The sequence below is a fragment of the Chiloscyllium plagiosum genome, chromosome 17, assembly GCF_004010195.1.
Source record: "Chiloscyllium plagiosum isolate BGI_BamShark_2017 chromosome 17, ASM401019v2, whole genome shotgun sequence".
NCBI classification, from domain to species: Eukaryota; Metazoa; Chordata; class Chondrichthyes; order Orectolobiformes; family Hemiscylliidae; genus Chiloscyllium; species Chiloscyllium plagiosum.
The window spans coordinates 18955634-18981112 of record NC_057726.1 but is presented as its reverse complement, the minus strand read 5'-3'; the positions used below and the strand labels follow the sequence as shown (position 1 = coordinate 18981112).

At 38.5% G+C, this 25479-nt stretch overlaps 1 protein-coding gene across 5 annotated transcripts in view; it reads right to left on the bottom strand.

Moving 5' to 3' along the window:
- Positions 1-25479, bottom strand: part of zdhhc7 (zinc finger DHHC-type palmitoyltransferase 7) — a 70820-nt gene that overhangs the window by 27494 nt on the left and 17847 nt on the right. The window contains exons 2-4 of one of the 5 annotated variants that reach the window (XM_043706629.1): positions 15167-15280; positions 7211-7280; positions 5688-6009 (exon numbers count right to left, since the gene is read on the bottom strand). In XM_043706629.1, coding sequence (XP_043562564.1) covers positions 5688-5993 — 306 coding nt within the window. In that variant the 5' untranslated portion in view covers positions 5994-6009; positions 7211-7280; positions 15167-15280. Of the gene's footprint in view, positions 1-5687; positions 6010-7210; positions 7281-8055; positions 8231-8273; positions 8384-15166; positions 15281-25479 lie in introns of those variants that run through there. The other 4 variants (XM_043706630.1, XM_043706631.1, XM_043706632.1 and 1 more) reach the window with 4 other exon arrangements.

Sequence of the window (25479 nt, the reverse complement as noted above, 5' to 3'; positions counted from 1 at the left end):
CAAATTTCAGTGTCTGGTTTGCAGCTTTTGTCCTGGTGCACAGCTGGGATTTCAATATTGCACAAATGGCACAAATCCCAGAAAGTCCTGGCAGCAGAGAGCATTTAGGCCATAAGTAAGTGCAAGTTGGCATGAGAGTGGCATCATAGAGATGTTGTGCATACATGATGAGGTCAACAGTGGAGAATTGCAAGGCATCTCTCTAGAGTTCATGGAGAAAAAAAAACTTCCATGAAACTCCTTGAAATCGACACTTGTTGATTTTTGGTAATATTTCAGCCCATGGTGTTTAACTAGTGTCATGCATTATATTAACAACACTTCAAAGCTTCAGTTCAATGCGAAATATTCTAAAGCACTGATCTTAATTTTGTGCAACATAACTCAATCAAAAGTTATCTGGGGAATAAGCAAGTGGAAGATGCCCACAGACAGCAAAACTAAAATTTCAGTCTTTTTTGAAAGTGCTGCACAATCTTCTGAGAATGTAGTATGAGTGGCAGCAAAGTGGGAAATGTACTCCCATATTCAGCATGCCTTTGTTTCCCCCCCAAAAAACTGCTTCCTATCTCTTCACTTTGGAGCACTTAACACTTGTTTTGCGGTGCTCTTCACAGATTTACAATTGCTTCTTCAATTTTATACACAAGATTATATTGAAGATTCAAAAGAAATACTGGTCAAATGCTCTGGGACATCAAAGTGTAATGATACAATTCCTAGACTTTCTAGTCTGAACTTAATTCAGTTCTTTTCCAATACTTAAGACTTGGCATCAAGATATTCTTTGACTCAGTAAAATACATGTTTGTGCACGACAATTACTCAGGTTACACCTTTAAAGTTAATTTGTTGGAATCACAAAAAATATTCTTCAGTGACAGACACTTTGATAGATTCAAATTATCAAATATGAATAAAGATACTGTTAAATTTATCACTGGAAAACCATACAGTTTAGTCCCTCCAACCAGTCAAAATCTGAATAAAGCTTCAAATTTTTGGGCTGGAATTAATCAATTGTTCAGTTGAAAAATGATTTCTTATGTCCACTAAACCGTTGGAAACAGAAGACAGTGCAAACTGAAAAAATGAGTAATTTTAGTTATGCTAAAACATGAGTCATGTCAGTTCACAGTAACTGCCAACATAGCAAAACGTTCAGTCACCATAGCAAGTTATCACAATGATTTTCAGGCAGAGAGGGGAAACCTCTAGATTAAGCAGAAAAATCATACAATACAATATTTTCAATGGTATGAGGAGGCTTCACATTGGGAGCATTGACTGTGGTATAATCCATTTTGTATCTAACAAATAGAATCAAGTCAAATTTATCTGGAATCCTATCAGAATTATTTACACATGTGCATGGAGGCAGCTGGCCATTTAAATGATTAGCTGCCTCCACCCATCTTATTCTGATGTCTCCAGCTTGGAGTATGGACAGTAGACCAGCTCAGAGCAGGCCTGTTCTCAAAACAATTCTTGCAGATAGCCACATTACAGTGCTGAGGTACCTATGTGGATATGGTTTCAAGGGAACTTACGGATGGGGCTTAGATATCATTGGGTGTAAAGGACAGTATCCCTGACGGAGAGGGGTCAGATAACCTTTGGTCTTATTAACAGAGATGAAGATTATACGTAAAAAGTGCATAAACTGATTGGAATAGTCCAACTTTTCAAATGCATCAAGAAATGTCAACCTGTAGAAAAATGTTGACCTGTCAACGGTGTGTTTTTATGAATGAGAGTACAACATCAAACTTCAATTATCTCATGCCTGCACAGTATTTGTGAATGTTAGGTGAGTTGGCCTGGTAGGTAAAGAAAGGGTAGTGGGTGGAAGTAGGCACCATTTGCAAAGAGTGCTTGGGAGATCATGGCGGTATAGAGGACATTAAATAGAGAGTTGGTATGGATGATGCATGAGGATTATATGTGGATTTGGTTGGGCGTGATAAATGAGAGTTGGAGGAATGTTTTATGTTGTACTCTTTTATTTTAACTTTGAGCAGTGCCGGAGGTCCTGAGGTAGGCTTTTTGCCTAACTTGCCTCGACAACTAGTAGCATTTTCATCTCCTCTTGGGTTGCCCGGGCTGTTGCCCAATGTAGATGGAACACACCATTTCCCCCAACCAAATACAGGAAGCATTAAAGATCTGTAAACATCTGTGGGGACATGAACAAAGGTTTGAGTTCAATGCCTCTGCACACCTAACCCTTTGATGAAAATCAAGGCCAATGTTTGTAAGATTTTTATGCTTTGAGGATGATGATTCAATATAAGGTAAAATGGAGTCTGAATTCTGCTGAACAACTTTGGATGGCTTACTTGTTTAAAGTTAGGGGAAGTACAGATTGATTTGCTGAGATGATGATGCAAGATGTGTCATTGTCCACAAGAATGAACAAGTGTCTGTTCAGACTTTGGACAGATATTAGTCTCTAAAAAACTAAAGGAAATTTTAGGAATGTTAGGCTTTGGGAAAAGTAGTATATTAAACTGTTGATTTCACTCAAAGCAGAGTGGAGTTGAGAAGGTAGATGAGAACTAATTAGCATTTCTAGATTAGATTAGATTTCTACAGTGTGGAAACAGGCCCTTTGGCCCAACAGGTCCACACCGACCCTCCGAAGAGTAACCCACCAAAACCCCTTTTCCCTCTAGATATAAAACATGTGTGATTTACATTGCAATGGAGATGGGCTTTGAGAAGGAAAGAATTCATAACAAGGCATTGGATTTTTGATATTCAGGTTTTGTAAAATATCCCTGAAACTCTCAGACACAAAGCAGTCTAAAGAATAAGGGACAGACCCCTGAAAACATGGGTAATGAGGCCGGCTCTCCCAATGCAGGTGAGAGGTTATACACAGATTCAAGAAATTAAGTTTTAGAGATACTGAAGGAGATTTGAACATTTGCCCAGCTTAGGATAGAGAAATGGAATCTTTAGTGTGGACAATACAGCAAAAGGTATTTCTGGGGTTAGAACATACCGGCTGCAAAAGGAAAAAGCGGGCCACAGGTGGTGGGATTAGCTTTGAACAGGTTCTGAAAGAATTGTGTGTTAAATTCATGGATGAGAAAAATATAACTGCGGCACGAGATTCACAGTTTTTTTCAAAAGCTAGTAGTTTAGAACATAAGTAACCTTAATCTGTTCAGTCAATACTACTTTTGCTTTGTTTTGCTTATTATTTTATTTGCTGCCATTAAAGTCTTAAGACTTGAAATCTTATTGTGTGATCCTTTTCAGTCAGCCACTGAAAATTCAAATATCATTTAAAAGTTCTTAGTGACTCTGGGGATTGTAATAGAAGTATATACTGTTTACATCAAATTAAAAAGTTGAGAAAATTTAAATCCATATCAGAACAATAGCAGTCTGATTATTCTTGAGTTTGCTTGATAATCAACAAAGCAAGCAAACAAATATTTACTGATTCACTGAAATTATTAACCTGAATACTGTGAATAAACATTGAAACGAATTATGAACAAGGACAAGTCAGGATCTTGCGGGGCGGTACTAAATGGGGGTAAGGGAAATTACGTCAGGATAAAGCAAGAGCTAGGGAGCAATAATTGGAAGCAGACAATATCAGGCAAGCCTATATTTGACACATGTGAATTGTTTAAAGACCTGCTGATAAGAGTTCAAGACCAGCATGTTCCAATAAGGAGGAAGGCTAAGGAGGGCAAGGTAAGGGACACTTGGATGACGAGGGAGATTGTGAATTTAGTCAAAAGGAAGAAGGAAGAATATGTAATGTTTGGGAAGCTAAAATCAGACTAGGCCTTTGAGGATTATAAGGAATGCATTCAAGCAGGGAATTAGGAGAGCAAGAAGTGGCCATGAAATAATGTTGGCAAGTAGGGTTAAACAGAAGCCCAAGGCATTCTACAGATACATTAAAAACAAGAGGATAACTAGGAAGAAGGCAGGATTACTCAAGGATAAAGGAAGGAATCTGTGCTTGGAAGCTGAGAATGTAGGTGAGATTTGTTTGGGGCATGCAAATATGCTAGGCCATTTTGAGATCAAGAAAGAAGTGGCATTGGATCTCTTGAAGAGCATTAAAGTGAATAAGTCCCCAGGGCTCAATGGTATCTAGCCCAGGTTACTAAGAGAAGCAAGAGAGGAGATTTCTGGGGCCATGACCAAGATCTTTGTCTCCTTGTTAGCCATTGGAGAGGTCCCAGAGGACTGGCGAGTAGCGAATATTGTTCCTCTGTTCAAGGGATAATCCAAGAAACTATAGACCGGTGAATTTCAAATCGATGGTTGGGAAACTTTTGGAGAGAATTCTTAGGGATAGGATTTACGCACATTTGGCAAAGCATGACCTAATTAGTGAGAGTCAGCATGGCTTTGTGCAGGGCAGACCATTCCTTACTAACTTGATTGAATTTTTTGAGGGCTGAAAAATGTGTTGCTGGAAAAGCGCAGCAGGTCAGGCAGCATCCAAGGAGCAGGAGAATCAATGTTTCGGGCATAAGCCCTTCTTCAGGAATTATGCCCGAAACGTCGATTCTCCTGCTCCTTTGATGCTGCCTGACCTGCTGCGCTTTTCCAGCAACACATTTTCCAGCTCTGATCTCCAGCATCTGCAGTCCCCATTTCTCCTAGTGAATTTTTCAAGGGTTCAAGATGATCAATGAGGGTAGAGCAGTGGATGTTGTTTACAGTAATTTTAGTATGACTTTTGACAAGGTCCCTCATGGCAGGCTCATCTAGAAGATTAAGATGTATGGGATCCATGGAGACTTGGCCGCATGGATTCAGAATTGGCTTGTCCATAGGAGACAGAGGGTAGTGGAGGAAGGGTGTTTATCAGACTGGAGGCCCACAACTAGCGGTGTTCCACACGGATCCGTACTAGGACCTCTGCTGTTTATGATATATATATATAGAAATGACTTATATGAAAACATAGTTGAGTGGATTAGTAAATTTGCAGATGATACAAAGATTGGTGGAGTTGTGGATAATGTAGAAGGTTGTCAAAGGAAACAGTAGGATATAGATCAGTTGCAGATATGGGCAGAGAAATGGCAGATAGAGTTTAATCAGGACAAGTGTGATAAGCTGCACTTTGGGAGATCAAATGTTAAGGAAAAGTATACAGTTAATGGCAGGTCTCCGAACAGCATTGGTGTACCGAAGGATCTTAGGGTTCAAGGCCATAGCTCCCTGAAAATGACCATGCAAGCAGAGAGTGGTAATAAAAACCAGCAAAATCATCTCCTTTTTAACCGCTCCTTTTCCCCAATCACTACAAAATCACCAAAATCACTGACTTATTCTCAAGTTATGGCTCCATTATTGGTTACTTGCCTAGGGCATCATTCTTTATATGTGAAAGCAGATGGAAAGGCCAACTGCCTTAATGTTAGTAAATTTATGTACACAAACACAAGTGGCTAGCTGTCAATATGAAAGAGAAAGCTGACACTTGTATCCATACAGATGTTGATTTTAGTCTCCCCAATACTTCTGAAGCTGAAATCAATGAACCTGACATACATCAAGATCGTAATCCCTCAATATGTACAACTGAACACCATTTTATTTGAAGGCATCTGCAACAAAGTTTGAATATAGCAATAACTGTTAATATTTCAATTGAGTTTATTTGATACAATATAATCTATTTTCATTCCGTATGTACTTACTGGGTCTGTCAACATTGTTCTCAGATGGGATGAAAGAGCCAGCACTGCCAGACTATTAAATACAATGCCATTTATCAGTGAGTACCAGTAGTCTTTGGAAGGCAACAGCATTACAAATGTCACAACAAAGTCTGCATATAAAACCAGTAGCCAGGTTATGACAGCGCAGACCATTCCACATCCATCACGAATAAACCAGATCCGATCCACGGCTTCCACATTTCCTGACGAGCACTCAAAGTCATCTTCGGAGCTCAGCAGAGGATGATGGTCAACATCCCGAAATCGGTGCCCTGACGACTGCATGATCTGTCAGTCTCACCTATAATGAAAAAGCCAATTGTGCACAAAGGCAAGAACAGAGTAAATGTCAACGTTTCTGCTTGTCTCCTGTCTTGAAAACATTATCTGGCATTTAAGTTATTAACAGTTTTTATCTTAGGTTTTTTTTAAGATGATCTCCAATTTAATATTCTAAGAAAGTAGTCTCATAGAATATACTTCAAATTAAATCCTAATATTTGTTTTAAAATTTAATATTTACAATTTCTCTTTCTTATACTGATGTTTTTAGATAATGAACCCCTTTGTGCTACATATCAGAGACAGTACAAGACACTTGAAATTAAATCTCCAAATATGTGTAACAAATAACTAAGAAATATTGCTGCTTCACATTTATGGAAAATAAATATAACTGTAGATCAATAAAGCATCAGTGTACCTTCAGCATATTATTCCAAAAAAAAGTATGAACATATTTACTTCAATGGAGTAATTATTAAAAACTCGCTGGATTCAAACTTTTCTAATTAAACACTCCTTACTGTGGCAGAACACAAAATTATCTTTGTGTTCTTGCGATCATGCACAATTGGTCTTCAATTTTTGACATTAAGATTTGGGAAGAGAGAAAAAAAAGTGAACATTTGAAACAATACTGGGGTCCATAGAGCATCTCTATTCTTTCATCAAAAGGAAACATTGATATATACATTTATCCCTCTTCATTAGGATGAGATTTATACTCGAGCTGACAGAATTTGGAAACTCAATCCTTCAAAAATATCTCCCATCCAAGGTCAGTAAATTGGAAAATTTATGCAAGTTAAATATGCTCTGGCATTTGAAGGTCATTTGTAGATATATCTAGCAAGAGGAATATTCTGTTTAACATACACCTGGTGCCCACTCACGAAAAAAAGTCCTACTGATATCTTGTAACCTATTCATATCAGAAATGTTTAGAAAAACAAATTAAAATTCCATTTCTTCTTAGATTATAAGTCAATTATTCATTTGATTTATATGAGCTAAGATGATTTCACCTCTGCAAACCAATCTGATATCTAATTTTTTTTAAATCAACGTTTTCTCACTATAGCCACTAATTATGAACTCTATAACAAGTGCAAGTGGAGTTAAATTTACTCAGCAGCTTTAGTTACTAAAGAATAGATTTTTTTAAAAAATTACATATGTGGGGCTGTTTCACAAGTCAACACATTAAGAACAATTCTTACCTAAATTCCTCAGGTTTTTCCATGAAGTTTTTCTGCATCAAAACTGCTTTTCTGAATTATTTTGAAAGACCTGCGAGAATATAGATAATAACTCTTATTCACTGTCAATTATTAAACATTTATTCCTCACAGCAGACTTAAAATATATCTGATCTTTTATGAAATCCTGGATCCCATTGAAAAGCATGAACATCTCCTTCACTTATAATCTGTATTCAGCTCATGTAGCTTACTCTTCTTAATGCTTAGGGTCTTAGGTCAATAGTTAAGGACTTCTAATTTCTGTCAACATGATCTTTGCACATGTTCAGACAGATATTTGAAAATTTGCCCTTCATAGACAAATAATGTTATGCTGAAGTAAAATAAGAAAAGCATGTTAAATTGTTATAAAATCTCACAGCACCAGGTTTATTTGGAGGCAGTAGCTTCAAAAAGCAGATATAGCTGCTTTACTGAAAAGTGTTGTGCAATTTTTAACTTTGTCCACCCCAGTCCAACACCAGCTCCTCCAAAGGATGTTAAATTGTGTTTTACCTAATTAGATTTCTGTGTAAATAAGCTGTGGTTTTCATTAAGGGACTTACTTTAAGCAAAGATGGGAACACCGATGAGAGAAACTGAGTAGCACATGGCATTGTGTAGCAATTGGTTAATTGGGGTGTAGTAATAAAATTGACAAGATGAGTAGTTATTAGGAGGATTCTATTATTAGGAAACACAGCTGAAAAGTCCACAGTCCTAAATGGAATTTCACATTTCAGCTTGAAAAGGTTATAGTAATAATGTAAGATGGAAAAGATAAACCATTATCCCAGACGCACCCTTCAAAGAGGTTGACTAACCTGTTGAGGTGGAATGTTTTAACCTTCAGATGTTTGGTGCCCAAAGCTGAACACAGTATCGCTGCTAGAGTCTGATCAAGCATCAGTAGAACTTGACAACAGATTTTCAGTAAAGCAGCTCTATCTGCTTCTTCTTGTTAGCATTCAGCACAGCTTAACCTTAAAATTTTCGTGCCTGCACCCAAACAGATTTCAAAAATACTTTTAAATCTCACTACCTTTCAGATGATAGGAATTTGCTGTCACTGGGCACAGTTCACATTCCAACAGATAAAACAAGTGTTTCAAATGCCGCCAACAGCAGTATAAGCTTCTGCACGTTGGATTTCTGTAAAAAACTAGAAATCTAATCAAGAAAACTGGAAATCTATCCTGAGACAAGACAGAGGAAGAGACAGGCATTATTGTCATCTGATTGAATCTATTGGATTATATGGAGTATAGTTATATTGGAACCAATAATTATACAGTAATGAAGATGCCACTTCAACTGAAATATTAAGGGAGAGAATGGTCTTGTTAGCACTTATACTTTGGGTAACATCGATTGTGCTTTGGAGTTTCAATACATCTTCCATGATGTATCCATCCCTGTGGAACTAATTGTAAAGGATGCCACACTGGTGGAGGCCCAGACATTCGTTCACTGCATGTTTAATGTATCCTTGCAGAGCAGGCAGAATGCGATGTCAATATGCACATAACACAAATCTGAAACCAGCAGGGCCAATTTGGAGGTGACTGCTCCAACTAATAACCACTATTTATTTTGCACTGACTATCACCTATTGGTTTCCAGTGCCGCACCACACACACACTGTGTCTCTACGTTACTGAGAAGGCAGAATTTAAGGATCGTGATAGGGGCACATCCACTTACCCAAATAGTTGCAGGCTTTCTTGGTTTTCAAACCAAGTACATAGTGAGGATCTCAGTGCTTCTAGCCAATCATAGGCTGGAAACTGTTCAGTACCACTAGGATCAATAATCCACTACCATTTTTGTGCTCAGTCTTCCATCAGGGTCAATATTGCAGCCATGGAAGTGACACAAGTGGAGTCTGACAGGAGATCCCAGGAAGGGAGAGTCAGTAAGGAGGATTGACTGCAAGGGCGGATAGATGCAGGGAGGTAAATTACCTGCCTCCCTCCTGATTTTAGTCCCTTGATCAGGATTTGTTGTGTCGTTGCCCTATATGGTGAGTTTCCAGCTCCCTACTAAGAGAATTCCAGAGGCGGTGGGATGAGGCCCTTTCTCCTTCCTTCTCATCTGGAATTTGATTGGGTGGGAGGGGCATAGGAGTCACCTATGAGGGATAATTTATTACAACCATATACTGTTGGTATTTGATTTGATGGCCACATGTGTGAAATAAACTGACAGTGCTATGTCTTTATCATCACTGCCATCTTGGTGTTGCATCATTGCCTGTCCAGGCTGTACCTTTGGTGTATCCAAAAAGTAAAAAATACAAAGTAAAGCTGAAATATAGGGAGTAGGGAAGCTAGAGGTGCTACTTATACCATTTGCAACTTGAAAACCAGAAGATCACTAATGATAAAGGGTAAGTGGAATATGAAGAGGATTAGGTGCAAGAATACAGTCATCTTAAATGGTTTCAGATCTGTCGCTGGCCATGTATTCGGTAGCGGGTGCCGCAAACACCACCTCCTCTATAGGGTTCAGAACATGCAAACCAAAATATCCCTCCTAGATAGAACTTAGGCCTCCAGTTATATGCCACCTTGCCCTGCAAAAGAGCAGCAAGTGCGTCAGTGTACATCAGGCAATCTGGTTGATCTGGCTCTTGTGATTGAATAGCTGTCAGTAAGAGATACTTGTGTGTTGTGGACATGAGTATTGCAGCACTGCTAAGTGCGTGAGGATGAGGTGAAGCATAGAAATATTAGGTATGAAGTCCAATTGATAAAAATTTACAGTCGGCCAGTGATGAGACTGTGATAAATTAAGGAGTGACCATGGCTACAATTGGAAATGCTGCAATAAAGCATTTGAAGATATGTTTATTGATCCTGACCATTTTATCCATATCTTTGTGATTAACTCCTCATATTGTTCTCCAATATTCCTATTTCTCAATATATCCTCTTACAGCAAGAATATATCTTTCCTCCCCGTTTCCACCAAAATCTCAAATGTTGCATGTAAAAAAACCTTGCAGCCTGCTTTCTTTCTCCTGTTTCAATACTTACTCTATTCCATGTCAGATCCTCTTTCACAATGATAAGCACCAACTCCTGCTACAATGCACCTCCTCTTTACAAGGTGCAGGCTAGCTTTTAAGTGCTGCTGCTAATAATTCAATATTGGTCTCATGCTGATGCATCCACTCAACGTACAGTTTGGTTAGCAGTGGCTACAGGCTGATATTTTTCAATCGAGCCAGCAGCAGCACAAACTTCATGCTGCTTTAAAGGTCATGTCTATCATGATTTCATTTTTTTTCCAAGGGCTATTCAATTTAGCTCCTATAATATTCTTTCACAATAATTTTCATTGTAGTTATTTGTTAATAATAACCTGCTAAAAATTGGGTATCAACTTCAAGTGAAAGATTGTGGGCTTCATTGGCTTGGGCATTGCCCAATCCTAAATGCCCTTGAGAAGGTAGTGGTGAGCTGCCTTCTTGAACCACTGCATTTGATACAGGTGTGCCCAGAATGCTGTTAGGGAGGGAGCTCTAGTACTATGACCCAGCAACAGTGAAGGAAGAGTGATGCATTTCCAAGTAAGATTGCTAAACAGCTTGGCGGGGAACTTGCAAGCATTGGTGCTCCCATGCATCTGCTGCCCTTGTCGTTCGAGACAGCAATGGTCGTCAGTTTAGAAGCTGCTGTTTAAGGAGCCTTTCTGCAGTGTATCTTGCAGAGAGTACATACTGCTGCTGATGTGAGCTAGCTGTGGAGAACGTCATTGTTTAATGGTGTGGTACCAATTAAGAGGACTACTTTTGCCTGGATGATGTCAAGTTTCTTGATTCCCGAAAGACTAAAACACTTAGTAGAAGACTCATGCCACTCCATCCAAGAATTCCTGAAGACCAAAGACACTAAGATAGAAGAGAATGAAATAATGGTCTCCTTTGACATAACAGCCCTGTTCACATTCATCAACATCAACCTGGCCAAGGAAACAACTGACTACATTATTAGAAGAACCAAAGGCACATACACCAAATACCACCAACTTCATCAGTAAAGACAGTATTGTCAAGCTAGTTGACCTTTGCATTACCACTCACTTCACCTTCAACAACAAAATCTATAGACAAACCAATGGAATACCCATGGCATCTCCGATATCAGGTTTCTTAGCAGAGGCACTAACGCAGAGACTCGAACAAACAACTCTGCCAATCATCCAACCCAAACTTTGGGTCCGCCACATGGATGACACCTTTGTCATCACTAAACGAAACAAATTAGATGAAACCTTCAAGACCATTAATAATATCCTTACTGGCATAAAATTCACTAAAGAGCAGGAAAACAACAAATGCCATTCCTAGACGTCGCAGTAGGGCGAACAGCCAATGGGGAACTTCAAACCAGCATTGACAGGAAAACACCACATACAGACCAAATATTGAACAACAGAAGCAATCATCCCAACACCCACAAACGAAGCTGCATCAGAACATTATTTCAATGAGACACCACACACTGCAGCACAGAGAAACTACAAAGAGCAGAGGAAAATCACTTATAAAGTGTATTCAAAAAGAACGGGTACCCAATGAACACAGTCCGCCAATTTCTGAGCAACAATCCAAACAAGCAGACAAAACAAATCCAGAAACCCTAGCCACTCTCCCCTACATCAAAGACATCTCTGAAATGACTTCCAGACTTCTCAGACCCCTTGGCATCATGGTAGCCCACAAACCCACCAACACACTAAAACAGCAGCTAATGAACTTGAAAGACCCTATACAGACAACCAGCAAAACTAATGTCATTTACAAGAGTCTGTTCGAATCTCTACATTAGTGCCTCTGCTAAGAAACCTGATATCGGAGATCCCATAGGTGTTCCGTTGGTTTGTCTGTAGATTTTGTTGTTGAAGGTGAAGTGGGAGGTAACGCAAAGGTCCACTAGCTTGACGATACTTGCAAGAACTGTAACAAACACTACATTGGACAAATAGGCAGAAAACTAGCCACCAGGATACATGATCAACTAGCCACAAAATGACTTGACCCAATCTCACTCGTATCCTTACATATGGATGAGGAAGGACACCACTTCGACTGGGACAACACATGCATCCTAGGACAAGCCAAACAGAGACACGCACGAGAATTCCTAGGAGCATGGCATTCCAACTGGAACTCTATATACAAATACATTGACTTGGATCCCATTTACCACCCCCTGAGAAAAAGAGCAGGAAATGACATCACCATAGGAAATGATGTCACCACAGGAAATGACATCGCCCATCCAAGGAAACTCAAACATATAAATAGAAAGCAGGCTGCACGACCAGTACTTCACTCAGAGACTCACTGAAGATGTTACCTAGTATGGTGACATAATGTCTGAAAATGAACCTTCCAGCTCAGCAAGCAAACCTATATCGTTTCTTGAGTTCTGTTAGAGCTGCACTCATACCCCAACCTGTCTCTTGTAAATCATGGACAGATTTTCGGGAGTCAGGTGATGCGTTACTCCCTGCAAGAATCCCAACCTCTGATCTGTTCTTGTAACCACAGTATTTATGTGGCAAGTGTAGTTCACTTTCTGGTCAATAATAACCCAAGGATGTTAATAGTGGGGATTGAGCGATGGTAATGTCATGAGGCGATGATTAGAAGCTTTCTTGCTGAAATACTGTTAAGGAATGTTCTCGCAGTGAAGAATGAAACAAATACGATTCGTCATTTATATAAAGTGGAAAGAAATATTGATTTTTTTTTTCCCCCTCTGTGCTTGGAGAGTAGATGTAATTTTGCATTCAAATCACTGGCCATTTTCAAGCAACCCTTTAAAATCGTCAGGTTGAGACTACAACGAGGCAAGGATGAAAGCTTGCAAACCTTATGGTTTTCTCAATTATACTGTATATGATCTATGATCTTAAGTTTGTATTAAGTCTGAAAAACTGGAGAGAGGAAAATAGCTTTGATCCAAACAATATTAGGTTTATGAAACTACATTGATGAATCTAATCATGTTTCATACAGATAGAATTAGGTTCCATTCTAAAACTTTCAACATTATAAATCATTGTGGTTTCCTGGCCAGCAATGTAGAGATTGCAGCTGTGTACACAGACTTGGTTGCAGTGCTCCATTTGCTGTTCAAATACTTGTTAAATATTTAACGTTAGCAAATAGCTGATGGAACAGTTGGCCCTTTGCCAATTGTCAAGGTTAGAAAAGTAGTTTAAATTTTGGCTGCCTGTATTGTTTTCAAATTTTCCTGTTATAGTGAAGCTATTGCAAATTGGAGAGGTAAAGGTTTGCCACACAGTGTGTAATAAGGCTGCATTGGTTACTCAGGCTCATTGCCCTTAAAAGTTTTAGATTTGATAATTAATTGCTTTGCTTCTGTGGGGCTTCAAAAGTCAAGCAGGTGGCACAGATAAGATTCATGCACAAAGCAAATTAGGTTCTTGTTCTAGAAGCACCACTGATGAGTAAACTAGGTTCCAGCAGATTTTATGGCTACATTCTTTGGTGACTGCCAATAAGCCACCAGATCAATTTGATTTCCTGTACCACAGTGGTATTTTAGCTCATGGTTGCTAGTCCAATGCTATAATCAATCATTTACAAAACTCTTTTACTAGAAAGTCTATGAATACAGATCAAAAACACTTCAGACTGCCATTGTGTGTGAAGCATAAAAACCAAAACACCTGTGGATACTGTAAATCAGAAACAAAAACGGAAATTGCTGGAAAGGCTCAGCAGGTCTGGCAGCACCTGTAGAGAGAAATCGTTTGGGCTCAGTAATGTTTCCTCAGAACTGTGTGTGCAGCTATTTGTTGATCATAACTCAGCATGTCAGGCTCCATTTTTGGCACTGCAGCCTAAATAATGGTACAAATTTACTTTAAATACAAGTTCTACAAGTAATCTGTTGTTAATTTCCTTTCGCTAGACACATTTACAGTCAAAACATGTGGAAAAAAGTGAAAAAAGTGAAAATTATTACATACAACCTTCTTTAACTGACAATATTATTTCTCAGTTCTCAGGTAAAATTCAGAAATGTGATATAAAATATGTAATTATCACACAAGTAAATTACGAAGCATAAATTCCACATTCAGGATCACACGGTCAATTTTAGACAGCAATAGATAATATAATCATTAACATGATGAGCAATCACACTGAAATTCTATGGGGTTGTTTAAAGTTTATACTAATTATATTTCCAAATTAAAATTTTTCTCAAAATTATGCAAATCCTATATTTTCTCAATTATATTCCAATAAACGACTCACTTTTAAATCGTTTTGCACTGTAGACACCTAATGCTCATGTTCACTTCTGCTTCCAGCATTTAAACTGCTTTTCACTGCCGATAGTTTTACCCAATCAAATTTGCCCTCAGCCACTGGAGATTAGTGGGAGGGAAAAGAAAATAAAAGTCATGAACTGATCAATCTTTCTGTGAAGCATAGGGAGCTGAAAGTAGATTGAAAACCAAAATAAGATGGCAGTCTGCAACTTAATTTGACTGCCATGGATTAATGCATTCGATTTAAGCTAATTTCGAATTTCAAACATTTCTAGTTTACCTGAGGCACCCACCTTTCTCTCCACCAAATTAGCTGGTGTCTAGAACTGAGGGCATAAGGAACTGTGTTTGGAACAATTTTAGTTCATGACACCCACGAATAACATAACACATTTTCTTTTTTCTAGCTGTATGCTTATGTGTTCTACAGTACATTTCATTTTTGATCACAAGTGAATAATCTACAAGTTCATTTACATTATAACAATGCACCCTACTTCTAATCTCCCTATTGCAATACATTATGGCAATATGAACTTTTTCTTCATTCTCAACATGTGTAGCATTGGTAAGATCAGCATTTGTTGCAAATTTCTGGATGAACTGACAACTTACTTCTGTTACAACCAGGTGAGGCGGATGAATCACCTTCCCTCTTTAAAACCCCTCAGTCGGTGACAACCAATAATATTTTTAAGCACGCAGTTATCATACTTCAAACATAGCTCACTAGAAAATGAAGAAAACAATTGCTAATGTTTCACTAAATCAAATAAGAATTATAAAATTACAAATGACTGACAGCACGAAAAAAGTGTGACATCAAACCCACACAAACACAAGTGTTAAGTTTAAAAGGAAGTATGTCTGGTCTGGACAATGATAATTAAGGCCACGTTATTTCAAAGTCCACAGCATCTTTGAGATGTTAAAGGTTACACTTGGTCAACTATTGATGTATACCCACAGCTGTAGCTGAATCTGTTGATATCTTGATGAATGGTTGCACTCCTGAGTTTTATTTTGTCACCAGGCACTATTTTTCCACAATGCTGAGAGATCAAGCAGGGAGAGGGAGAGAAAACAAGCCTTACAAGCTTTGTTGTTATGGATCCATGTGCTTCTCTCTGCTTCTGGAATCTAGCTTCACTGTCTTTCAAAACAGCTGTCAGATAAGATTTTTATCTCTCGATATGCAAAATCTTCATGCATGTGGAAATTAAACAGGAGATGCAAAATTCATGATGCCGACTTAGTTGGTGGGTTTCAATATCTTTATATAAATATTATAATTTCAGTGCAGATGTCTTTGTTTATTCCACATAGGTGTCTCAAAGATTACCACTATTTGTAGTCAAATGAATACTGTAGCCATTTTCGGTCTACGCTTCTGACTCTAAAACATTTCAATCCATGAAAGGAATCAGTTACAACAATTAGGTGGCGCATAATACAAGTAATACAATATTTACTATTTGTTAACCACTATTTAACGCATGTTAAAAGGACTGGAATCTAGAGCAGCCTATTAGCTAAGGACAGTGGGTTGAATTGCCTAAAAGATATTCGTGAACCACCTGGATTTTGATCATTCAACACCTTTCTGGTGAGTGTAAGCATTTCTAACTCTTATCTACAAATTTCATTTCATATAAACTAAAAGCCTTATAGGTTATATTGAGGGATTTCAACGAATGTTCTTCAGGTCATTAATCTAGCTCGCTGGAACACGCGTTCAGTGACATACAGCAGAATTTCCACAGGACATTGGGTGAACAGGTACACAACTTTAGACGAGTCACCATTTCTCATTCAACTATTCTGGAAATGTTGAAATAGCATTTCAAATATGAGGCATTCCATACATTTCAAAGCAAATGTGTTCCCCAAAGAAAAGGCAAGGGGCTCATATCTCAAGACATTCTTTGGATATCAAACATCATATGGAATACAATAAGGTAAAAAGTAATTGTCATGTCATGTACCAAGAGCACCGAACACTATTGAAAGTTTGAGGGTGAAATAAAAAGGAAATTAGAAAAACAAATGAAGGATGTAAAAATGAATTGTGAGGAAGGAAAACCCAATGATGTTTTATCAATATCTAATGATCACCAGAAAATTGAAAGAAAGAGTAAAGCCATTGAAAACCAAAAAAAGGTTCACTTGCACATAGAGGCAGAAGGCATGGCTCTTAATAAACATTTCACAATTATCTTCACAGTAACTGGGGGAACAATGCATATAAAACAGTTGAGAAGAATTGAGAAACTTTGAATGGTATAAATACACTAAGACAGCAAGGGGTTTAACAATTTTGAAACTGTCAAGACACCAATTTTGAAACTGTCAAGACCCAAGATAGGAGAAGAAATAAGGACAGAGCAAAGGCTCTATCCCCTTTTCCAGTCATCTCTTGGTCCAGGCATGGTGTTGGATGAGTAGAAAATTTCCAATGTTCCATTATTTAAAAAAGGAGGAAGGTACAGAACAAATAATTACAGCCTAGTCAGCCTAATCTGAGTAATGGTCAAATTATTGAAAAAAGTTCCAAGGAACAGTATAAATGCTTCAGAAATGCACAATTGATCAAGGATTGTCCACATGGAATTGCTACAGTAAGGCTTATCGGAATACAATTTTTTTGAGGGAGTAACAAGTGAGGTCAATGAGGATGAGATGTTTAAACTATTCAATGTATATTTTAACAAGGATTTATTTTAAAAAAGGTTCCCCATTACAGATTTAATACAGGTATGGCTGATCTTCTGCTTTAACTCTACTTTCCCTCATACTGCCTCAACCTTTGCTGGCAAGACATCAAACAATCTATGCCAGCCCTGAACATACTTAATGACAGAGCATCCACAATGTCTGGGATAGAGAATTCCAAAGATTCATAACACACAGTAATTATATTTCTGCTCATCCATGTCCTAAATGGTCAACATTTAATCTTAGGGCTGGGACACCATTTATAAGACTGTCCAGCCAGAGGAGACAGCCTCTACACCACACTCATTCAGAATCATGCACATTTCAATGCAATCACTTAAAAACTTCACAGTATAGGACAAATTTAATTAGGGGGTCATCATTGGCCAACTCACTCATCCCAGAAACCAATAGAATGACCATTCATTGAACCACTTCCAAGGTAAATATTTTATTCCTAAGATATTGAGACTAAAAATGTGTTGTGTTCCAGGTGTGATCTCATCAAGCCCTGTACAAGTATAACAAGGCTTCCTTATTCTAGCACTGTAACTCCTTTGCCTTCCTTACTGTTGGATGTACCTACATGGTGTCGTTTCATATGCCCTGTGTGAATACACTTGAGTCTCTTTGAAAATGAATATTAGAAGTTTGACAAAAACAAAAATGCTTTTTCTATTCTTACTATCAAAATGATTAACCCTACACTTCAAGAAGTGAGGCTTTTGAAATGAACAGCAATTATGAGGCTAAAATGATTTTTGGATATTAAGCATTCAAAGAGCCTAAAGCAAAACAACTTTACGGAGATGTATTGTCGTTCCAGTAAACAACACCATAAACACATTTCTGAAAGATATCCTGCTGGATGGTTAGTGCTTAGCACCTACTTTGATCCTGCAAGTCTGTTCTGGACAGACACTCAGTGATGATATTTCTAAAACTGAAATCAACACATTCCATCAAGTCGAGGTATCCCTAGTTCCCAACCTGACAGTTCTGTAAAAGATTTCAGCTCCTTCTGGGACAGAATGAATGAATGTTGGCTGGCCTTATATGCTTGTGACAATGATCTACATTTCTTAATTAGATTTCAAAATGTGTCATTGTTGTGATGTCCAAAATTGCAGTTCTTTTTAATATGTATGAGCATCACTGTCATTGTAGACTAATATTTCAACTGCTTAAATCTCTATTGTTAGAGAAGTCTTCTGATTTACAAGTAGGAATTATCTTAGCCCCATCAGTGTAAAATAAAAGGCTGTTTGCCATTTGATAAAGGCTGTGCTAAGTGATGTGCTAGCTTTCCGTAGAGACCACTCCCTCCGCGACTCCCTTGTCAGATCCACACCCCCCACCGACCCAACCACCACTCCCGGCACCTTCCCTTTGATCTCCAGCATCTGCAGACCTCACTTTCTCCTGTGCTAAGTGATGGTTTCATATAATACACGACACCTTGTAATAAGTAAAAGCCTATGAAAGAAAACTCAAGTTTTTGAAACATGAATGCGAAGACATCTCATGAAAAGCTCACACCTCCTGGGATTCCCAAAATGGCAAACCAAAACAGCGATGGCTGCTACAGAGCTCAGCCCATTTTCCCTAGCCCCTGCCCGCTTTTTGACAGTCATGGCAATTTTTGAACCTTGAAATGGGGTCACAGCGGGACAAAGTTCACAAAACACTGCCAAATGACAAATTAAGTGGTACATGAAATTGCAGGAGCAAAAACAACTCTAAAATATGACATCCAGAAAAGAAATTTCCTTTCACAACTTACAGTCCCATTTTGCTTCTTTGAAAAATCACAAGCAAACTTGGACAGATTACTCTCATTCTCTTCATCTATCATCTACACATAATATACTGCAAATAGCTGAGATTCCAATGCTGATTCTTACAGCACTTGCCAATTACAGCTTGACAATTTGGAAATGTCACTTTATCACAAAACCCTGATTTGCATCCAGCCATGCTATTATTTATTACTCCAATCTCTAAGTCTTACCTTTGCATTAACTTTTTACCCAGCACCATTTCTAACTGGTAAGATTGGCAGCTGAGTAATAAATGACATTCAACAAGAAGTTGGAGGCAATGCAAACAAAGCAAATGAATATATCACAAATAGTAGGATACAGAGATATGTGGTGGAATAGATATATTTGGGGTGCCTATCCAAACACCCACGAAGGACAGTTAAGGTTGTTAAGTCATACAGGATATTTATCTTTATTAACAAAAGAACAGGAACACTGTTAGAACTGTACAAAACAGATTAAGCAAAAGCTAAGGAACTGCCATAGCTAGCAAACAGTTACAGGATAGTTAAAGTTGCTACATTACAAAAATAATTTGACTGCAATACATTGGGTACAGAGGAGTTTACAAAAATGTTACCAAGAATACAAATTTTTATCTATAGAAGATTAGGTAGGTTGAGGCTATTGTCTTTTGGAACAGAGTAGAGATTGAATTGAAGTGTACAGAATTATATAGAGTCTTGATGGATTGGACATCTGCTCACCAGTTCCTCTAGCAGGAAAGTAAACCACCAAAGATTATAGCGGGAGCTGAAAGAATTTGTAAAAAGATTAAAAGGGAATTGAAAAGAATTGCTTTCAGTCACTTAGAGGATGGTGAGGAACTGGAACTCACTTCCTGAAAGGGTAGTAAAGATAGACAATGCTGTTGGTTTGAAAAAAAACACTGCTTTGCAAAAGAAACTGGGAAACACTCAAAATGCCATTTTCTATGGTCACAAAAACTGTAAAGTTGGTGAAGGTAATACAGTTTTGTTCTAATTGGCAGGGACACAATGGGCTAAAAGGACGTCCCTGTGTTGCATATTCATCATGTTTCCACATTTTTAACCTTCTGGGATATGTGCATTCCTCAGACCTCTTGTGCATCCCTGATTTTAATTACTGCACCGTTGATAGCCATTCTTCCAGCTGCTACAATCTTAAAACACTGGAATTCTCTTCTTAGATTGCTCTTTCCTCCTTGAAAATGTTCTTTAAGACCGACCTCCTTGATAAGCCCTAATATCTCCCAAGTGGTTCGTTGTCAAATTTTGATTATATACTTGTGATTTACTGTGGGATATTTTACGATGTTAAAAGAGCAAGGTGTTGTTGGTTTTAAATGATGTCATGAATTGAGTGTTGCTCACGGCTGTTCCCATTCATGATGTCACTAAAAGGCCACAGATTTCCTATCCAAGTTACTGTCAGGCTATCTTTAGGTTTAAAGCTAGGCAAAATAACAGGTTTATGGCACACCAGTAAGTGCACAAATGCGACCTTTTTAATAATATCTTGCATTCTTCAGACCTTAAACTACTGGTGATGAAGTAAATGACATCCTAGTTGCCCAAAATTTAACAATTTATCTTTTGCTACAGAATATTTTACAGTAAGTAGGTACTCTCCCATGAAACCTACTTAAATCAGTGGACAGGTTTCACATGAAATACTGCTTTCAGCTTTGAGCACAGAATCTCAGGAATTAAGTACTTTGTAAGAAGCATATCAGCATTCAAAGGGTTACAGAGGTTCAACTTGGCTTGTATTCCCTCAAGTTTAGAATGTTAAGAAGTGATTTAGTGAAGTATTTTAAATGACAGATTGACTTCACAGAATAGATACAGAGAAACAATTTTCTCTAGTAGAGAAATGCTGAACTAAAGGGTATATTCTCGAAATTAGAACTAGACCATTTAGAAATGAAATCAGGATGCATCTTTCGTAGAAATGGTATTATAATCTGGAACTCACTTTTCCATAAAGCTGTGGGATACAAAGTCAAATTAAATTTTAAATCAAGAGACAAATAGATTTTTGTTTGGTAAGGGTATCATAGCCTCAAGCAACAATAAAAAAATGAATGAAGTACAGATCAGCCAAATTCTAATTGAATGAAAGAAACACTCAAAGATTGAATGGTTTATTCCTGTTCCTACATGACCAATAAATAATTGACTTAAATTAAATTCAACAGGACCTGCAGTCTTATTTTGTCATTTTCATATCTTATGTTGTTCCAGGCATTATGTTCCTCTTTAACTTGTAGCAACTGCAGTAATGTTTTTCAAGTTACAATAGGTTAAGAACCAGAATACAAAGGAAATGAATTGAAAAATGAGATCACATTATTATGATCAAAAGGCTCAATATAAGAAAGAACTCATAACACTGTCACTTGTCATTATACAATCCAATGTGCCTGTGGCTAAATGTTTTTCCCAACAAGGATATGGGAGATACCAGCTACAAAACAATCAGAATCCAGCTGCGCCTTTGTCAATGGAGGACTGTCAAAAATCACCACTTTGAAACAAAGTTAGAAGATAGTCAGATCAATGATGAGTCACTCGTGTGTTTTTCCATTAGCCCCTAAATACTGCTAAGTCCCTTACTTAAATCAGATTAACTGCCTTACAAGTTTATTCAAAATGCTCTTTTAAAAATGTTTAAAGCCAGTACCTTTGTTTGGTGGACATTTAACATCCTATAGAGCTACAAACAAAATATAGCACTGCATTGCAATGTAATTACATAACAATTAACCTGATCAATTACATATTTTAATTACCAGAACAGCGTCTTCAGAGACAGTTATTCAAAAATCACAAACATTGACATGAGTTCTAAAGCCCTGCTAATATTGCACACCCATATGCATGTCTTGGTTACCGTGAGAAACACCGTCAATAGTTAATGTTCGGAGTAACATGGAAATTTTGGAGGTCAAGAAAAAAGAAATGGCAAATCAAGCTGTAAGGGAAAAGAAAGACTGTTGTCTAGAGATATGTATAGTAGAAACTTACTGGCTCAAAAGCTGTACAATGTGATAACCAATGCGATAACATTCAAGGTTTCAACATTTAAATTCTGGTCTTCTTGATCAAATTAACATACAGGAACAATGTACGATGAAGTTTAATTTTGCATTATCAAACAGTCACTTGAAGGAATCAATGTGGAAACGACAGTAATAGAACACTCACCTTTAGATATTCCGGGCAGTTTTGTTTCCCAAGTTGTCTGAACAATTTTCATTATAATAGTACACTCCAGATTTCTGTTAATCAGTCACAGATGAATGTTTCATATAAATAGCCACACAAGGAGGCAGTAATCCTTCATGATACAACTCTAATGGTACCTACATAATATCAGTGTGGTACACAAAGAATGAACAATTTGTATTCTTATCCAATGGGAGGATAGCACACAAGTCCTTATTATACAAAAACTTTGTGACATCAGGTCCACTCACTGGTATAGTATTGTGATTTAATTATTATTTGTATCAGTCACTGTATTATGAATAATCAAACATAGTCTATAAAGGAACTTAGACATCTCTCTCATTGACAGAACATGAGGACTGCAGGTACTGGAGATCAGAGTTGAAGTGTGTGGCAACACATCTCTCTCATTGAGCCAAACAGAACGGAAACAGACCCTTCAGCCCAAGTTGTCCATGCTGACCATGCTCCCTAAACTAAACTACTCCCATTTGCCTGCATTTGACCTATATCTCTTTAAACCTTTTCTATCCGTGTGTCTGTGCAAATGTCTTTTAAATGCTGTAATTGTAATCGCCTCTATCACTTGCTCCAGCAGCTTGTTCCATATATGCATCACTCTCTGTGTGAAAACGTTGCCCCTCAGATTCCTTTTAAATCTTTCCTCTCTCACCTTAAACTTATGCCATCTAGTTTAGGACACCCTACCTTGGGGAAAAGAACTTGGCTATTCAGCTTATCTATGACCCTGATGATTTCATAAACTTCTAGGGTCACCCCTCAGCCCTTTATGCTCCAGGGGAAAAATGTCCCAGCCTCTCCTTATAGTTCAAAGCCTCCAGAGTTGGTAACATCCTTGTAAAACATTTTTGTATCCTTTCCAGTTTAATATCAGCCTTCCTACACCTGGGTGATCAGAATTGTATTTAGTATTTGAAATGTGGCCTTACCAATGTATTGTACAGCCTTTACATGACATCCCTACTCTTGCACTCAACGATCTGACCAATGAAGCAGAGTGCCAAACTTCTTCACCACCCAATCCACCATGATGCCACTTTCTTGGAGCTATGTACCTGCACCCCTAGATCCCTTTTTGACAACACTTCCCAGGGCCCTATCATTAACTGGTTTGTCTTATCAATATGTAACACCTCAAATTTATCTAATCCATCTGCCATTCCTTAGCCAACTAGCCCAGTTGATCAAGATCCTGTTGTACTCTTGGATAACCTTCACTGTCCATTAGACTGAGTTAACTTGAGTGGCACCACTTTGTATGTGAGACAAGGCAAGAAACTGCTACTGTGTGTACACATTAATACTGATTGCTTTGCAAAATAAAAACTGAAAGAACTGCAGATGCTGGAAATCAGAAACAAAAACTGAAATTGCAGGAAAGGCTCAGCAGGTCGGGCAGCATCTGTGGACAGAAATCAGAGTTAGCGTTTCGGGTTCAGCGACTCTTCCTCCAAAAGGATTGCTTTGCATTTGTGCCCCAGGGAACTTACCATAAAGTTTTTTTTCTCCTTTCTGGTGAGACTGGAGCAGTATTGATGATGTTTGCTTTGTTTTGTTTGATTGAAAGGTGTGTTTCTTCCCTACAACAGTGGTTCCCAAATGGAGTTAATTGTGTTGATGCTTGTTTGATGATCTGGACTAACTCTGTGTCGCTATTTTTTGGTCTATTAAAATATAAATGCACTTAGTGTGAATGGGCTAATGCAGTTGCAACTCCTAGGTGTGGTCTCACACATGACTAAGAATGCTTAATTGTTTGAGGGAACAGAATCCAAAGTCTTCAACCAGTAATGTGTAAAAGAAAAATCTTAGTGAATTATTGTAATTATTATCACAAGTGAGGCTGGCGAGAAAGTGACTGTGAAAAAGCTGATAGTCATTGCTGCAAGTTACTCATGGAACATAGTGCAAATGGGGAAATTATGCCAAACTAATTACATGACAAGTATTTTTTAATAATTCATTCATAGGATGAGGGTGTCGTTGGCTGGGCCAACATTTATTACTCAGTCATAAATGGCTTTTGATCTGAGTGGTTTCCTGGGGCCATTTGATTTTGATTTTATTGTCACGTGTATTTTACAGCAAGAATTCAATAAAATAGTGAAAAGCTTTCATTTGTCGCCATGAAATGGTGCCATTTTAAATAATTTAAAAATAAGGAAAAAAGCTATAGCTTGAAGAGAGTCCACCAATCCTGAGCCAGCTCATCACCATCAACAACACCTGCACCACCATCCCACTGCAACCACTTTGCCGCTGTCTACACTGGACTCAACAAACTCTGAAGTCGCTGATCCACAGGCATCATCTTTGTCGCTGGGCTGATAGTCCACCGCCGCCTCCTGCGCCAAACCAGTGTCAGAGTCGCGTCTCTCACTGCTGAGCCCTCCTCATCGATGTTGCCATGATGCTTTTCTACTACTGCTTCACCGCCGCCAGCACCAGACCCCATCAACAATGAAGTCTCCGATCCTCAGGCCCCATCTGCTGCTGGGCCTACCTCACTGATGTCACCTCTGTCAATGCGGCAGCCACCAATTCCAGGTCCTGTGCTTGCTCCAGAAAGGGGCTCACCTTCCTTCACTGGGTCCAGCTCAAGGTCCATGTGCTGGGGTCTCACTGCTGCCAATACAGTCCAAGCTCAGGACAAGGTAGGAAAATAAAAAAAGTGGGTAAAAAAAGAAAACGTAAAGTGTTTGGAGCACATGAGTTCTGGCACAGGAGGCCTACTCCACTGCTATCTTGGACTGGAAGGTAGTTTCAGAGGGTAGTTAAGAATCAACAACACTGCTGTGGGTCTGACCAGGTAAGAATGGCAAATTTCCTTTCCTAAAGGACATTAGTGAACCAGAAGGGTATTTATGAGAATTCTGGATTAGTGGTGCTGGAACAGCACAGCAGTTCAGGCAGCATCCGAGGAGCAGTTTCAGGCAAAAGCCCTTCATCAGGAATACAGAGAGCCTGAAGGGTGGAGAGATAAGTGAGAGGAGGGTGGGGTGGGGAGAAAGTAGCATAGAGTACAATAGGTGAGTGGGGGAGGGGATGAAGGTGATAGGTCGGGGAGGGGAGGGTGGAGTGGATAGGTGGAAAAGAAGATAGGCAGGTAGGACAAGTCATGGGGACAGTGCTGAGCTGGAAGTTTGGAACTGGG